This window comes from Archocentrus centrarchus, chromosome 13 (genome assembly GCF_007364275.1).
Source record: "Archocentrus centrarchus isolate MPI-CPG fArcCen1 chromosome 13, fArcCen1, whole genome shotgun sequence".
In the NCBI taxonomy this organism is placed as follows: domain Eukaryota; kingdom Metazoa; phylum Chordata; class Actinopteri; order Cichliformes; family Cichlidae; genus Archocentrus; species Archocentrus centrarchus.
The window spans coordinates 39,649,669-39,667,837 of record NC_044358.1 but is presented as its reverse complement, the minus strand read 5'-3'; the positions used below and the strand labels follow the sequence as shown (position 1 = coordinate 39,667,837).

General features: G+C 42.8%; 1 protein-coding gene across 1 annotated transcript; it reads left to right on the top strand.

Moving 5' to 3' along the window:
• Positions 1–236: 236 nt before the first annotated feature.
• Positions 237–4,122, top strand: LOC115790025 (histone H3.3). The gene is made up of 4 exons (XM_030743671.1): positions 237–389; positions 1,311–1,454; positions 1,788–1,941; positions 2,617–4,122. Exons 2-4 carry the CDS (start codon positions 1,327–1,329, stop codon positions 2,743–2,745), a joined length of 411 nt encoding a protein of 136 aa, XP_030599531.1. The 5' UTR covers positions 237–389; positions 1,311–1,326; the 3' UTR covers positions 2,746–4,122.
• Positions 4,123–18,169: the final 14,047 nt, after the last annotated feature.

The following is an 18,169-nucleotide window of genomic DNA, read 5'->3' as shown; positions in this document are numbered from 1 at the left end:
AAAATAAATAAATTATATTTCTAATATGGGACATTTTGGCCTGTCACAGGTAGGAAACCCCGATCCTGATAGCACAGCTCGGTTTCATTTGTTGCTCCTGCGTTTTTCCGACGGCACTCAAACGCAACGTGAGCACTTGCGTATTCTCCATTTAGTTTTAGTTTTAGTTTTAAATCCCCAACTTTGTTCAATAAAAACGGACGATCCGTGGTCGGTTTCGAGCAGCACCTGTCACACCGGCGGTAAGCGCAGGAGTGCTGTTAACGCCGTTGCATTGTGGGACACATGATTGACGCGGCGGCCATTTTCCCGCTGGACGCTGCTTCCCATTGTGGATACGAAGAAGAAAATACAGCCAAGCGACACATTTCTCTCCACTTCCCCTCTAGGTAAGCATTCTGAAATATAGCCCCTGGTTTGTACCTGAACATTGTAATTTTTTTTTGTTTTATAATTTAGAATTTACAGTTAGATTTAACAGAAGGAAAAAAGCTGTTTTCGTCGTGTGAGAAAATAACACACACGGCTGTCGGAGCGGCGGTGAGTGCAGGCTCCTCCGCCGCCGCTCACAGGAGGAGAAATCCTGTTTCAAATTATGCGCCGGTTCAGCTCGGTTCTACGCAGCCGTTAGGGGCCGTTCGGCATTCCTGTGTTCACCTATGAGTTCCTTAACATGTACTCTCTCTTGTTTTTTCGTTTTCCGATTCGCTGGAGCGGCGGTTAGATGTAAAATTCAAGTTGTTTATGTGCTACTCGTTTGCTCTTCTGCCCTGAGTCTTTATCCCGTTTGCGCATCAAACCGCCGCCATCATCAGAGCGAGGTGGGCGGACCTTAGCAACAGTGGAAGGTAGCTGAAGAGCCCGCCCACTTTTTAGCTTCTGTCTACTGGTTGGCTAATTGGTTGTATTTTTAGGTACGTCAGCCAATAGTATCGTCTATCAACTTTGATTGACGTTTGTCTGGCTGATCGCGAACGGGTACTGTTGTTTATTTACTGGAAAAGTTGACTTTAATCCAAGTTGCCTGTTCAAACTTAAATACTGTGAATGCTGTGATAAATAACTGCCTAATATTATTTTAAATTAGCATTATTGAGCAGACTTTCTCCACGGCAATAGGAGTACATCAACAAAATGCAGTAATAACAGTTTTCTGGTTACTGTATTTGCATTATTGGAGCCATTTAAGAATTTAGTGCATTTTTATATCTTAACAAGAAAAGGACAGCACAAGAAAAAATGAGATGCCATCAATGAAATGTCTTTTACTAATTCAACCAAAGTATTCACCCTTTTCCCTTACTCTTCAGGTGATCTGTAGTAGCCATGGCCCGTACCAAGCAGACTGCCCGTAAGTCCACTGGAGGTAAAGCTCCACGTAAGCAGCTGGCCACCAAGGCTGCTCGCAAGAGCGCCCCTTCCACTGGTGGTGTCAAGAAGCCCCATCGCTACAGGTGAGGCAGGCAAAAATGGCCAAGAAGACATTCTAAACCATAAGTTATCTATTTTATAATTATAGGGACACGTATATCCTTAATTTGTCCAGTTAAAAATCTAATTGAGATTAAAAACCTCATTTTAAAGTGAGACCTGGCCATGCATATGAAGAAAAGCTGAAACCAAATCATAAAATTTTTTCAAACTACTGTATGGGTCTTTGTGTCTTTGTGTTGTTTTTTTCCAGCCTATCCCTGAAGTCTGCAGTTGCCAAAATGTATTTACTGTTGCAAATGCTCACTGTAAGTCAAAGCTGGCTCCCCTGTTTAATTTGTACCTCTCCTCTCCAGGCCGGGTACTGTGGCTCTGCGTGAGATCCGTCGTTATCAGAAGTCCACTGAGCTGCTGATCCGCAAGCTGCCCTTCCAGCGCCTGGTGAGGGAAATCGCCCAGGACTTCAAGACTGACCTGCGTTTCCAGAGTGCAGCCATTGGAGCTCTGCAGGTCAGTATGAAGTGTGGCTTTCAGGAGGAGTATCCTTCTGAAAATTTTGTCAAGTAGCTTTAAAGATTTCTGCACACACACACAACATTGGATAAGGTGTTCCTACATATTTTCTTCTGTAAACCAAAGTATTACCAGGATTGTCTAACAAGACCAGGCCTCTGTCTAAATAAATGCATCCCCTACCGGACCATTGGTTATAGCATGCTAGCAGGGTTATCTTTTAAAGCTTGCCAGACACTCTGTCAGTTTGAATAAATGTGTGTAATGTGTTAACTCACACAATATTGACATTTAATCAGCTGTGCAGTCACAATCTGAACCTTTTCTGCCACCATGCGAAGTTCAGTTGAAGCTGTGTGATCAGTGTTGACAAAACAAGAGAGAGGCAGTGTTACTTTATGCAGTTTTTAAAGAAAGTACAGAAAGTACACTACTGTCTTATTGGGCTTTTTTTTTTTTTCTTTTCTGTGCTGAAAATGGGACTAAAACCAAAATTGCTAGAGTAAATTTTGCAGTTAGATGTGCACACACATAGTTGTCTAGTACCTAGTTTTATGTGTCAAAATTAATGATCTGTAATAAAAGTGTAATAAAAATACCAAAGCCAGAAGTGGTCAGTCAACTGATTGTTTCAGCTCTTCTGACAACTGTTGCATTTCCTCTTCTCTGCAGGAGGCCAGCGAGGCCTATCTGGTGGGTCTGTTTGAGGACACCAATCTGTGCGCCATCCATGCCAAGCGTGTCACCATCATGCCCAAAGACATCCAGCTGGCACGTCGCATCCGCGGAGAGCGCGCTTAAGTGCTCTCTCTCTCCCCCTCTCCCTCTTGATCTTTCTCCTTTCCACCACTTTCTGTCCTTCCTTCACCTTTCTGCCTCTCCGTCCCTCTGCCCCTCACCTGCCCTCCTTCCCCGTGTTAGTAGTGTGTAGAGGAAAACTGATTATATTATAATTAAAGTGTATAGTCGTGTTTTTCTTAGTGCTCTCAGCAGCAAACTTCTAGGGTACTCTCTTTTTGTGCATGTACCGACTCTTTGGTGATGAGATCTCCTCAAGCACACATTTCCTAGTTTGCACTGTTTCTAAAAGACTCTGTGAGGGAGTGGGTAACTTGTGGATAAAGTGAGGAGAAACACGGGTAGAGCAATGCAAATGTGGGAAGGACAAGCAGGAGGAAAGGATGGCTATTTTTTTCTGCTGGGGGGACTCTGGTCTCCTTTCTGCAGGGTGCTAGAAGAACTTGCCTCTTCCTTTTGTCCTGCTTCCTGTCCTGCCAGCCTCCGCTCAGATATGGTTCGATTCTGCTCCGGAGCGCCAAACCTGGATTTTCTGTCCTTGTATGTGTCTGCATGAGTGTTGGCTCTGATCACCACAGCAAATTGTATACAGTCTATCAGCATCTTGGGGAAGTAGTTTTATGATCACCATACAGATCATTGCTGTTATTCATCGTGTTGGGTTTTGTCTTTCCAAATAAGTCTCACACTTGGGATTTTTTTTGTTTTGTTTTATTTTATTTTTCAAACTATTTGACACAGAGTTGGGGGGGATGAAACAGATTAAAACAGAACAAAAATAAAAAGCAGATTAAAAAAAAAAATTTTCTACTGAAATGTGACGCTACTGACTGACACCAAAGTTTGATCATCTTGTAGACACTCTTGTAGAGTTTAACCTCACCTGTCTGTCTGTCGTGTTCAAATTGGGTTCTTCAAATTATTTAAAGCCAAAGCTTAAGAGCTCAAATGGTGTCAGATACTTTTTTTAGCAGTGGCAAGTTTTTTAATACTAAGACCTTTTTATAGCAAAGGCTCAACATGGTTTGTACTTTAAAACCAAGAGTTCTCAAAGTGTAAAAATTATTTTTCAAATAAAATGACTGATTAAAATGTGAAGGATATTCTAAATCAGCAATGAATGACTAATAATAGTCATGTTTCCTGTATACGTCCCCCCTGTGCTTATATTTTTTTCACTCTGGATCAATTGATCATCCTTACACCGTTTCTCAGGTTGACTTATCACCCCTATGAACTTAATTTTTGTTTTTTTTGTTTTTTTTTTTGTTTTGCTTTGAGCTTCTTTTTTTAAATGTTGAGGATAATGTTTCAATTAAACAATGTTTGTAATTTCCAGATTTGTCATATAAGGTGGTAATAAATGGATGTTACACACACTCCCCTGTGTCTGTGGTACATAAATACATACAATTTATTAATGTCGATTTTTTTTTTTTTTATACATGTTCATCGAAAGAGGGCCGCTGTTTACTTACCCATAACCTTCTACAACAGTTTAGCTGCATTGCAGAAAAGAGATCAATAATATATTAAGAGACTGCATTTGGGCTCACAGTCTACATGTAAACTGGTTGCTGGTCTTGTTTAAAAGAGCAGCCTGTCTGTGCTGTTGGCAAGTTTTAAATATTCAAAGAAATACTTGAAGACTATTCATTTTCACACAATGATAAACTGCCCCCAAGATGTGATCCCAACCTTAAAGGTATGTCTTTGAAATGAGCTGTATGAAGGTTCAGAGTATCTGGAATTCAAGTTCCTTATATTACTCTAATGGCAGTGGCACCACTAGATGGCACTACAACACAGTGTTTGTAAACTTACACCAAGTTTGTTCCGAAACTACAATGAGCATATATATGAAATTACATGTATATTTTTTGCATCTGTCTTATACTACTATGATTACCCAAACTTAGAATAACATTGACCTAAAGTTCAATTATATCATCAGGTTTCACTTTTTTGTCCACTAATCTTTGCCTTTGAATATTTTTATGGGCCTCTCCCTAACACACACACATAAAACACACATGCAGGGACGCACACACACACAAAGATGCGAGACTCCCTTCCTGGGTTGACATCACTCCCCTCATCAGTGTTTCATTTCATCCTTCTACTCCCTTGATTAAAAGGGATAAAGCCATGCCCTCAGCCATGTTCATCACAATAAAATAGGCACACATCGCCCATGTCGCTGCATGTCACTGTGACCTCAGCTATACTGATTACAAAGAGACGCGCACAGACAAACAAACATCTAATCAAACACCAGCTTTTAATCCTGTTGTTTTGACCAACTACTGTACATTGGTGCAGACTTACAAACATGTAACAATGCGCACCCACAAACCCACAGACGAGCGATCGCTTTTGGTCACCACGTCTGTCTGGTGTCACTTCTAATCAACAGTTCACATGTTTTTAATGAGCAAATACTGTTTCAATAACTTTCATACAAGACACAGTGATTTATTCCTTTTTTTCCATGAGATTTGCATTCTCACAAAAACTACTCCATCTGACAGGATTTAGTTTTTAGTTCAGTCCAGTGGAGTCAGACTAAATATAACAGGCTGTTTATTCATTAATATTAAAATTAACAAATTCATATTATTCTCCACCTTATGCTGTATTCACTATCTTTCAGTGTTAAAGCACATTCCAGTTGGAAAACCTGGAGTGGGATATCATGACTAGTTTTCACAGTTTTCTTTTATCCTTTATAATTTCTTCAGTGTCCATCCATCCATCCATCCATCCATCCATCCATCCATCCATCCATCCATCCATCCATCCATCCATCCATCTTCCTTCCACTTATCCAAGGCCAGGTTGCAGGGGTAGGAAACAAAGAAGCATTCCCTGGCCAGTTGAGTTAAATGATCTCTCCAGCATGTCCTGGGTCTACCGCGGAGCCTGCTTCTTGTAGGATATACCTGGAACACCTTGCCCAGGAAACACCCAGGAAGCTTCCCAGTCAAATGCCTAAACCATATCAACTTGCTCCTTTCAGTGTAGAGGCGTAGTGGACTAGTCACCCTTTGGAGGACTCTCATTTCCGCCACTTGTATCCATGATCTTATTCTTGCAGTCACTATCCGGAGCCTGTCAACATAAGTGAGATTTCCCTTTTCCGGCTAAAAATTGTGGCCTCTGACTTGGAGGTGCTAATTCTCATACCTGCTGCTTTACACTCAGCAGTGAACCACTCCAGTGTGAGCTGGAGGCCACCACCTGATGAAGCCAACAGAATCACATTATCTGCAAAAAGCAGAGACAAGATCCTGAGAGCACCAGATTTTAGGAACAGAATCAATGACAAGGGGCAGCCCTGGTGAAGTTCAGCACCCACCAGGAATTAATCCGACTGACTTTACGGACCAAGCTCTCATCGCAGTTGTACAGGGACTGATAGGCTGGTAGCAATGGGCCAGACACCGCATACTCCCAATGTACCATAACAGCATACTCCTAAAAAAACGGCCAAATGCCTTCTTCATGTCCATGAAAAACATGTAGACTGGTTGTGTAAACTTTCACATACTGTTGAATATGCTCAAGAGTATAAAGAGCCAGTCCAGTGTTCACCAACCAGGATGAAAACCACATTGTTCCTCCTAAATTTGAGGTTTGATTGACGGCATCTCTTCCCCAATAGTCTGGCACAGACCTTCCCAAGAAGGCTGAGTAGTGTGATCCTCCTGTAATTGGAGCACACCCTCTGGTCCCCCATCTTAAAGATGGGAACCACCAACCCAGTCTGCCAATCCAGAGTCACCATCTCCATGCAGCATTGCAGAGGCGTGTTAACCAAGACAGCCCCACAACATCTTCAGGAATTCAGGTAGAATCTCATCCACCCCAGGGGAGTTGTTTAACTACTTCAGTGATCTCACCACTAGTGATGGGCGAGTCGTCCCCTTTGTCCCCAGACTCTGCTTTTTCTGCAGAAGGTTTGTCAGTGGAATTGGCAATATCCTCAAAGTATTCCTTCCACTGTCCGACTATATCCACAGTTGAAGTTAGCAGAACCCTATATACACAGTTTGAGTAGCGCACTGCTTTCCCCTCCTGAGTCACCTGATGGTTTGCCAAAATCGCTTCAATATTGCTGTCTTGTTCCATGGCCTCACTAAACTCTTCCCTCACCCATATTTTTGCTTCAGCTTCTGCCAAAGCTGCACTCTACTTGGCCTGTTGGTACCTGTCAGCTGCCTCTGGAGTCCAGCTCATTAGGGCTCCTTCTTCAGCTTGACAGCTCCCTTCCATTCACCATCTGGTTCAGGGATTACTACCTAAAGAGGCACCAATCACCTGGTGACTGCAGCTCCTTGCAGTATGGTCTATTTGGACTCGATGTCCTCAACCTTCCTTGGAATGCTGTCGAAGTTCTACTAGAGGTGGGAGTTGAAGATCTCACAGACCAGGGCCTCTGCCAGGCACTCCCAGCACACCCTCACTGCACGTTTAGGTGCACCAGGACTGTCTAGCATCCTCCCATGTCACCTGATCCAACTCACCACCAAGTGATGATCGGTTAACAGCTCAGTTCCTCTCTGCATCTGACTGTCCAAGACATATGGCTGCAGATCCGATGAAACAACTTGCGACCTAGGATGTTCTGGTGCCACGTGCTCTTATATACAACCTTATGCTCAAACACAGTGTTCATTATGGAGAAAGTGTAATTAGCACAGAAGTTCAGTAACGGAACACCACTCGAGATCAGGCAGACTGTTCCTCCCAGTCACACCCCTCCAGGTGTCACTGTTGTTGCCCATGACAGTGTTGAAGTCTTGTGGCACCCTGAGTACCCTGCCCAATGGCTCCAAGGAGGCTGGGTTCTCTGAAACAGCAAACAGCAGTATGGTCCCATTCCCCGACCTGAACACACAGGAAGTGACCCTCTCGTTCACCGGGGAAAACCCCAACGTACAGGCAGTGAATGGGGTAAAGAATACCCTCCCCTGTCAACTGCCTCTCACTGAGGGCAACTCCATATTGGAAAAGAGTCCAACCACTCTCAAGGAGGCAGGTTCCAGAGTCCAAGCCATGCTTTGAGGTGAGGGCAGCTGTATCTGTCTGTTATCTCTCAACCTCACACAGTAGTTCAGGCTCCTTCCCCACCTCAGAGGCGACATTCCATTTCCCAGTGCTAGGTCCAACAGCCAGGGATTGGACCTCAGGGACTGGACCACCAGGGTCTCCATCTTGACTGCTGCCCAACACCCCTGCGTTCTTATTTAAATTCCACCCTCAATATAGCAACTGACATTAGGTGAGTGGTGATTGTTTTGATGTAAATATCAGCTGATCAATAGCTTTGACAAGCTTTCTGCTGGAAAGGTAACCACAAGTTAACTTTATATGTAGCTTTGTCTCTGTTTATGTATTTATATTGAAAAAATGACAATCACCGGATGCATTTGTATTGGATTATTTGAAGTATTCATACCAGTATCAGACTCAAACATCCCATGTTAGTGGCACAATATCCAAGTATGTCCCAAATTGCCGCACATTTTTCCCAGATTACACAGTTACCCAGCTAATTATACATGAAATAATTTATTCTGAATGAAAGGAGAAAAAAAAAAACAACAGCTAAAGCCTTGCTAATTGTTAGCTGTAGGATTTCATGGCGGCATATCAAAAGAATTGTTTCTTTCAGGATTTGGACCTGAATGTTGGCATGGTGGCAGCAGGAGAACCAGGACTTTATTGCTCTAAGCCACAATAATGATGAATTATTGTGTGGATTATTTGTATATGTTTTTTGCCACTGATTGCAATGTCAGCCTCTCTTGTTTTTCTTTGTTCATCAGAAACATTCAGCACTAAAAGTGAAGAAGCATCGTGTGAAACCACTACTGCCCTAATAGCTGAGCATGTAATGGACTCTGCACACATTTAAGAGGTATAGCCATAGTTATTCTTCTTCTCATTTTATGCTTTTGTCCATGTGTGTGCTTCAGCGTGTGTGCGTGTTTATGTGTGTGTATTTGTACACAACTGTGCATTCACCTTCCCCAAGGTCTGTGTAGTGGTGCTCCATCTGTGGCACTCAGGGGATTACAGCCAAGCTGTCTGTCTGCTGCTCAAAGTGCTGACCGTCAGACCAGCACCAGATTAACACAGTGCTGGGATTGGGAGGAGTGTGTGTGTGTGTGTGTGTGGGGGGGGGGGGGGGGGGGGGGGGGGGGCAGAGAGATGGGGAGTGGGCAAATGAGAGAAGTGGGTAGATGGTGAGGAAGAGAGGGAGATGTGTGTGTGTGTGTGTGTGTGTGTGTGTGTGTGTGTGTGTGTGTGTGTGTGTGTGTGTGTGTTTGTGTGTGTTGGGGGGTAGGGGAGGTAGGGGGCAAGTTGAGGGGTCGACCCCAGATTAGAACAGAACTGGTACAGTGCATGTGTGTGTTAGTGTGTCTTAGCTGGGGGGAGGAGGAAGTGTGTACATAGGACAGAAGGAGAATAAGGAAGAGGGACAGATGAATATGGTGGGTGAATGGGTGGGGGCCCAAACCTGACATAAAACTCAGTGCAATCAGGAATTTCTTCAGCAGTTTGCATGCTTTAAACAGACTGATTCTCTGCTGCTGAAAGCAAGAAAATTTGTCAGACACAAGGTTAGAGGTGAAAAGCATAATATTCTCCAGTATGATTTCTATTGGATTATGTTACTGCATGTCCAATTTACATATTTATGCTTCAGTTCTAAAATCGGGGTTACAAGTTTGGGTTCGTATTCATAACATATACATCCCGTCTCCATCAGTGATCTTCATTATGCAGAAATTTTTATTAGTTTTGCTCTTTAGTACCCTGATATAGAATATAAACTGGTAATGAGTTCCACCCTATCATAGCTCTGTAAATGACTGTTTTCTCTATTTATCACTTGTTAGAACTTTTGGCAATATAAACTTATTTTCTGTTGCAAATTGTGTTATGTAAAAGAGAATTTAAGTTCATAGCTTTAGTTGGCTTCTTTAAAAACATCAAAGGTGTCGCAGTCGAGTAGGGAAAAAAGAATTTGAGAAGAAATTTTAAATTCTGCCATCAGAAATGAGATTTTTAGACACTTTCAGGCAAAGTGCTTTAGATGGCATAGTTTTAAATTTGAACTATAAAAATGAACTAAGTTAAACTGCACCGGGCGGGCCATAAGAATCTAGGTGAACTGCTGTGAACCTACTCTGTGAACAAACAGGGAAAGTCGAGATAGTTAAGGTGCTGGTGGGAACCATGCCAACCTCTGGCTTGGGATTCAGCATTAGTGTTTGACCATATTTGGATGAGAGTGTAGTATGCTAAGTTAGGGGTGGGGTGGGCAATTAATTTTCCTAAGAGGCCACATGAAACTGGGACTGCTGTGGAGGGTTGCACCAGTAAGGTGAACTCAGTTCTGCTCATTATACTTTTATCTCTTTACAAGCTTATTAGTGCTGCCCCCCACAGCAGTCTCATGTGGCACCTTGGGAAAATTAATTGAGCACCCCTGAAAGGCCAGCCAGCTTAGTTAGCAAGCTGCATTTATAAATTGCAAAGATGCCAGGCACATACATGCGACTAACTGACAGACTAACAAAAAAAATTGAATTTCATTGACCAAAACTGGAGCATAAACATCTTGGATGTGCTGTGTCTCAAAGCAAGACATATTATTTTTCAGATGATTCCACTGAAAATGGTGTTCAGGGTCCAGCTGAGTGAAATTAACAGAGGTGAGGCCTAGCAGACAGCTGCCAGCTATAGCAGCCTGTACCGGCATCCACCCATTGGTAATGCCAGCCATACCCCTAACTTCAATCCATAAAATAGTGTAAACACCTGTACATTTGTTATGATGAAGGCAAACATCTGCCAGCTACCAGACAGTACTTTCCAAATGAACTGCCTCTTCATTCATTCAATAAATGCTTTTTTATTACAACTTCACAACAAGTAGATGACATCAAATTGAGGCTAGATTGGCTTTAACCTCACTTGTCCTTGTGAAGTCCAGCTGGGATGTCTGGGAGCGGACGGAAAAGACATTGGGATTTTGTGTGTGTGTGCCTTGGAGGTTAGTTATGGTGAGAGGACAGTGAGTAGATTAAGACTAAATGAGTGGACCGCTGAGATTACTGTAGTGTACTAGTGCACCACAAAGAGACTGATGAGTGGGGAGCTGAGGAATTGGAGGAGTGGGGGTTGTGGGGGTGGATGTGGTTGGGAAATGCTCCCAGGGATTAACTGTGGTCTCCCATTAACACAAGCTGGTAGTCAGCTAGCAACACAGCAGGGTTCAGTGCAGACACACACACACACACACACACACACACACACACACACACACACACACACACACACACACACACACACACACACACACACAGAGCTGACAGGAAACAAAGACTTTGACGTGACAAGGAACAGAGAAGAACTGAGGGTTTAAATACACACAATTAGGGGAGAGACAGCAGGGAAGAACAGGTGAACCAAATTAGACGAATGACACAAGGGAAGCAAAACTGGACACAAAGCACACGGGACAAGGGACAGTCAAAAAAAACAAAACAAAAAAAAAACAGTAGGAGACCAACCAAGACACACTCACACACTTGACAAAACATGGAGAAGCACACACACACAATGGGATACAAACAAACAGCCACTCAGACGGGACATGAAAGGGAGCACGAGGCAGGTAAGGAAAACTAAACTCCACATAATAAGAACAGAGGAACATAATACAGAAATACAAAGGTGAAAACAAAACGATAATGAGGAAAAAACTCAAAAGTCCAAAATACAAAATGATGGGTCAAACCCCAGAATTATGACAGTCACCAGCAAAGCACCCCCATACCATCACACTCCCTCCTCCATACTTCACAGTGGGAACTACACATGTAGGAACCATCTACTCAACTTTTCTGTGTCTTACAAAGACATGGCTTCTCTGCAGCAATTTGACCATAAAGTCCAGATTCACACAGTCTTCTCTGAATAGTTGATGTTGAGATGTGTGTGCTGCTTGAACTCTGTGAAGCATTTGGCTGGGCTCTTATCTGGGGTGCTGTTAACTTGCGGTTTCTCGCTGGTAACTCTGATGAACTCATCCTGTGGATCAGAGGGAACTCTTGGTCTTCCTTTCCTGGGGCGGTCCTGAGGAGAGACAGTTGTATCATAACGTTTGATGGTCTTTGTGACTGCACTCGAGGATACTTTCAAAGTTCTTGAAATTTTTCAGATTGACTGACCTTCAGTTTTTAAAGTAATGATGGACTGACATTTTTCTTTACTTAGTTCAGTAGTTCTTGTCATAATATGGATCAGAACATTACTCAAATAGGGCTGTTCACTGTACACTAACTCTACCACTTCACAACACAACCGATGGTCTCAAACACATTAAGAGGGCAAGAAATTAACTCTTGACAAGGCACAGCTGTTAACTGAAAGCCAGTCCAGGTGACTGCCTCATAAAGCTGACTGAGAAAATGCCAAGCTGTGTAAAGCAAACAGGGCTGATCCAGCCCCCCCCTCTACATCAACGGCGAGGGTCCACACCTTCAGGTTTCTTGGTGTCCTCATCTCTGCTGATCTCTCTTGGTCAGATAACATCACAGCTGTTATCAAGAAGGCTCAGCAGCGACTCCACTTCCTGAGGGTCCTCAGGAAGAACAACTTGGACTCAAACCTGCTGCTGACCTTCTAACACTCATCCATTGAGAGTCTGCTGATGTACTGTATCACAGTACGGTACAGCAGCTGCACTGAGGCAGACAGGGTGAGGCTTCAGAGGGTAGTCAAGACAGCACAAAGAATTGTTGGCTGCCCTCTCCCCTCCCTGATGGACATCTACACCTCCCGCTGCCCCAGCAGAGCCAGAAACATTATCAAGGACAGCTCACACCCTGGCTTTGAACTGTTTGACCTGCTGCCCTCTGGCAGGAACTACAGGTGCATCAAAGCCAGAACAAACAGACTCCATAACAGTTTCTTCACCAGAGCAATCACCACCCTGAACTCATACACTCACCCACTGTAACAAGACCCACATCTCTGTGCATTATTATATTATTCATACTGAACAATATCTATCACTCCTATATTGTGTAATATCCAGTATTCATTCACCAAGTGCAATACTCAGCATCTTCATTATTATATGTATACACTTATTTTATTTTTCACAATTATATATTTTCAAACATTTTATTTTTTGTATATTTTTAGAAGTTCTAATTTATATTTTAGAAAGTTTGACTTTCTATTGCATGGCACTGAAAAGGAGTGGCCCTCCAATCTCATTATACATCCTGTATAATGACAATAAAGGCATTCTATTCTATTCTATTCTATTCTATTCTATTCTATTCTATTCTATTCTAGCTGTCCTCTTAGAAAGAGGACAGTACTTTGAAGAATCTAAAATATAAAACATATTCTGGTTTGTTTAAATAATTTTTTGGATGACTTTAGTTTTAATCTACAATGCAGAAGGCAGCACCAAACCACCTTCATACAACAGAGCAAAGGTCACACATTTCAGTGAAATACAAAAAGCACTGGGCTTTAAAACACTTATCCATTTACATCCTTGTTCATAGCTCCCAGTTAAGTTGCTGTGCAACACCAGTGTGTCATTGTGTATGTGTGTTTGTGCTGGCTTGCATCGCTTAGGCCATGTGCTCCTCTAGTCACACTGCTACCAGCAGCAGGAGGGGAGGGAGAGGAGAGCATACAGCCTGCAGACACATGGGAATGCTTGGTAGCCTCTCTACAGCTCCCTCCAATGACCAGTTACGATCTGCAGTTTCCCCAGTGTGAATCTGACCAAAGACTCTCTCTCTCTCTCTCACTTTATATTTCCTGTCCATAGTTTCAGGTTGTTCACAAAGTGTTTGTTTTTCCAAATTAAATGCAACATCAGCTTTTAGTACATGGTCAGTTATCCCAGCAGAGAAGGCCATGAAACAGAAAAATTAAAGCAGCGTCAAAAGCAGCCAAGAAAAGTGAAAAATATTAGAACAAAGACAATAAATGTTACTCAAGGAGGGCGCTTGACTTTAATCTTAATGTCATGTCCTGGGCCGGTGGCCCAGTGTTTTATGTTTTCTTGGTATGGTTTCCGTTTTCTCAGGTTGTTTTGTTATCTGTTAGAGTTGCCCTCAGTTATTTCTAGTCCCTCGTGTCTCTCTGTATTCTGTGCCAGGTTTGCGTCTCTGTTCCCTTGTCATACTTCCTGTTTTATTTTGATATTCGTCCAGCCCCTGTCTGTTGTATTCAGTTTTGCTTCCCTCTGGTCTCGTCTTAGTTATCTGTGTCACCTGTGTTCCCACCTGTTTCCTCTTCCCTCATCAGCCCTTCTGTGTATTTAAGTCCTGCGTTTTCGATGCCTGTTGTCGCGTCGTTGATGATTTGTGCCCGCATGTTCCTGTGTTCCCTGTGCCTGCCCTCCGTCTCCCTTCCAAGGTTTTTGTATTTATTTTCCCACCTACCTAAATAAATACCGCTTTAAGTTATGATTAATTCTGGAGTCCTTCATGTTTGCCCTTCCTCGCGCGTTTCCTTCCCGGCCATGACACTTAATTTCCTTTATTTAAAAACAAAACAAAACATAAGCCAATTCCCCCAAGACTGTAGTAACTTCATCCATCTCTTTATTTGCTACTTAAGAACAAAATAAGTCATTATTGTGACAGAACAAAGATAAAAATGCATTGATTCTTTTAATGTAGAGAAAGTGGCTGTGGCATGTTTTACTTTTAATAGTGTCTATAAAGACAAACAGCCATGTAGTGTTAAAAGTGCTCTTTTAAGCCTCTGTGTCCTTGTACAGCATAGACTGTAGGCCCAATGCCCATGGTTTGGCACTGAATAGATGCCGTTTCTTCATGAATTCTTCATATCTTCACACTGACACACAGTAAATATTTGCATGAGTGTGAGGCTGCCCGCTGTTCACAAATAGACGAGCTGTTGATGTGTTTCTGGCAGACAAACTGGCAAGTAAATAACCACTGAGTCACAGAGATGGAACAAACATGTTGACTTGTTGTTTCCAGAAGGAGTGTGTGTGTGTGTGTGTGTGTGTGTGTGTGTGTGTGTGTGTGTGTGTGTGTGTGTGTGTGTGTGTGTGTGTGTGTGTGTGCGTGTGTGTGAGACTGATATTTTGTAACTTAATGGAGGCACCCCTGACCCCCACCCCTCCCGCTCCCACCACCCCGTCAGTTTGTGATTGGTCTGCAGCTCCAGCATTGGGGATTAGGCCATGTTTCCCCACTTTACGTCCCCTGTTCCTCTCTCGCTCTCCTCTTTTCTATTTCTCTCTCCCTTTCTCCTGGCGTCACATGATCCATTACATCACGGGATTGAGGTCAGAGCTGGATTAGGGCGAGCTACGTGAGCAAGTGAACGAGAAAGGCAACGCTGGAATTACTGAAAGTGAAGGAGGAGAAATGGGTAGGTGGTGGTGGTGGTGGTTGATGTTGGGGGGATTGATGAGATGGCCTACGGAGGAAGAGAGAAAGAGGGAGAGAAAGAAGAAACAGGTCTGGTGAGAGGATGAGACAAAGAGAGAGGAGGAAGCACGGGAAGGCAAAGGGGATAAAGATAAGGACTGGGGTTTTAGACTAAGAGCAGGACTGGACAATTCAAAGGTCCAGTGGTGTCATGTGAGATGCTCTAATGCAGCTCCATTCAATTCAATTCAATTCAGTTTTACTTATATCGCACCAAATCACAGCAGTCACTTAAAGGTGCTTTATATTGTAAGGTTAAGACCCTACAATAATACAAAGAAAACCCCAACAATGAAACAACCCCCTATGAGCAAGCATTTGGCGACAGTGGGAAGGAAAAACTCCCTTTGAACAGGAAGAAACCTCCAGCAGAACCAGGCTCAGGGAGGGGCAGTCATCTGCCACGACTTGGTTAGGGGTGAGGGGAGAGAGACAGGACAAATGACATGCTGTGGAAGAGAGCCAGAGATTAATAATAACTAATGATTAAATGCAGAGTGGTGTATAAACAGAGAGTGAAAAGAGGTGAGTGAATAAAAACACTACATAAGTGTATCATGGGAACCCCCCAGCAGCCTAGGCCCATTGCAGTGTAAGTAAGGGAGGGCCATGAGAATAAAACATTGGTAAAATATTCCAGGAGATGAAAGATGTGTTCACATTGCAGCAAGAATAACAGCAAGGAGCATAAATGTAAGAGCAAAGGTCAGTGGCTCACAGACTGCACTACTGATGAGGGAGTCTTAGTGTATCAAAGTAGAAGCAGTCTTGTGTAATTGCCACAAAAAAAAAGAGGCTTGGCTGTTCAGCTGGGAACAATTGTAAAACATTTATAATCTAGGTATTCAACCACGTGTAAAGGCCAGGCAGGTTGGTAAGTAAGTGAACACTGAGTATATATTTTATTATGAAGAGTTTGATTACAGTTTAGCTGTTTACGTACTGAGATTTAATGCAATTATTTTGTTATAACTTGCAAGAGGTAGATGCAGTTTTTAGAACGATTTTATAAAAACAGTAATAAAATTACAGTTACCAAAAAATACACCACTGACTTTACATTTTCCAGTATTCCTTTAATCTACATGTAATTACATTATTATATACACTGATCAAAAATAGCATTATGACCACCTGCCTAATATTGCAAGTGCTCAAAAAACAGCCCTGACCCATCGAGGCATGGACTCCACTAGACACCTGAAGGTATGCTGTGATATCTGCACCAAGATGTTAGCAACAGGTCCTTTAAGTCCTGTAAGCTGCAAGGTGGGGCCTCCATGAATCGGACTTGTTTGTCAGACGCTCAGTCAGATTGAGATCTGGGAAATTTAGAGGCCAACACCTGAAACTTGCTGTTGTGTTCCTCAAACCACTCCTGAACCATTTTTGCTTTTTTAGCAGGGTGCATTATCCTGCTGAAAGAGGCCACAGCCATCAGGGAATACCATTTCCATGAAAGGATATACATGGTCTGCAGCAATGCTTAGGTAGGTGGTATTTGTCAAAGTAACATCCACATGGAAGCCAGGACCCAAGGTTTCATAGTAAAACATTGCCCAAAGCATCACAGTGCCTACGCCGGCTTGGCTTCCTCTCGTAGTGCATCCTGGTGCCAGGTGGTCCCCAGGTAAGCAACACACACGCACCAGCATCGACTTTTTTGGTAATTTGAGCTACAGTAGCTCATCTGCTGGACTGCCCATTTTTCCTGCTTCCACCACATCAACTTTGAGGACAAAGTGTTCACTTGCTCCCTAATATATCCCACCTACTAACAGGTGCCACGATGAAGCGATAATCGTTGTTATCCACTTCACCAGTCAGTGGTCATAATGTTATGCCTGATCAGTGTGTAACCATAACCAAACTTTTAAATTAAAGCTAATTCGGAGAGCAAAAGAAACTTTTTTTTAACCAACAAAGTGGTTTAACAAAGTATTGTATTACATTTTAGGAAATACATTTTTATACACCTTCCCCATTAATACCCCCCCCCCCCCCCCCCCCCAATTTAATAGAACAAACTAATAGAATTTTTAAAAAGAGGATTGTTTTTACTACTTTGCAGTCAGTGACTCACTGAAGTCTAGAATCCATGGACATTGCCAAATGCTGTGTTTCCTGCCTTGAGATGCTGTGCTAGGCCTTCAGTTCCACTGCAGCCACCTTCATTTGCTGCTTGTTTGTGGGTCTCTGCCTTCACCTTTTTCTTCAGGGACTGAAAAGCATGCTCTGTTGGCTTGAGATCAGCTGACTGATCATCATTGTTCTGAATCTGAGCAGAAAGTATAGTCCTGTACACTTCAGAATCCATTCTGCTACTTTTATCAGCAGTCGCATTATCAATAATGGGAGCTTGTCTGCAAAATTTTTGTTAAACAACTCAAGTTAAAGTTAAAAGTCTGCATTTCAATCACATCTTAAATGTCTAATTTAAAACCCACTGTACAAAGGCAACGCTGCAATGAAAATTGTATCTTTGCCCAAAAACTTATGGCCCAAACTGTATGTACACAAACTTATCTAAGTACAAATCCATATATTGCAGTGGGCACAATACATAATTGTGCACTGCGTGAATTCCGACAGAGTCACACACAAATCAAACACTGCAACTTGTGAACAGAAATGATGATCATAACAGTCTTGTGCTAGCTGTGTCTTTATGTGAATATTTTCAGAGGTGCAACAGGGCCACGCCCCAAAATAACTCCCAAATCAATTTGTACTGTAACTCCATTAGATTAGTGTCTCTCTCTGGACAGGCTGTGATCAGCTGACCTGTGCTGCTGTGGGTCCGCTGTTTGTTTTCTTTGGATTTAGCTAATTTCCTTGTACAGTTTATCTGTGCGTGTTACATGAGCCATCACAGCTGCTTTCCAAACCTCTGCCAGCATAAAGCGAGTCTA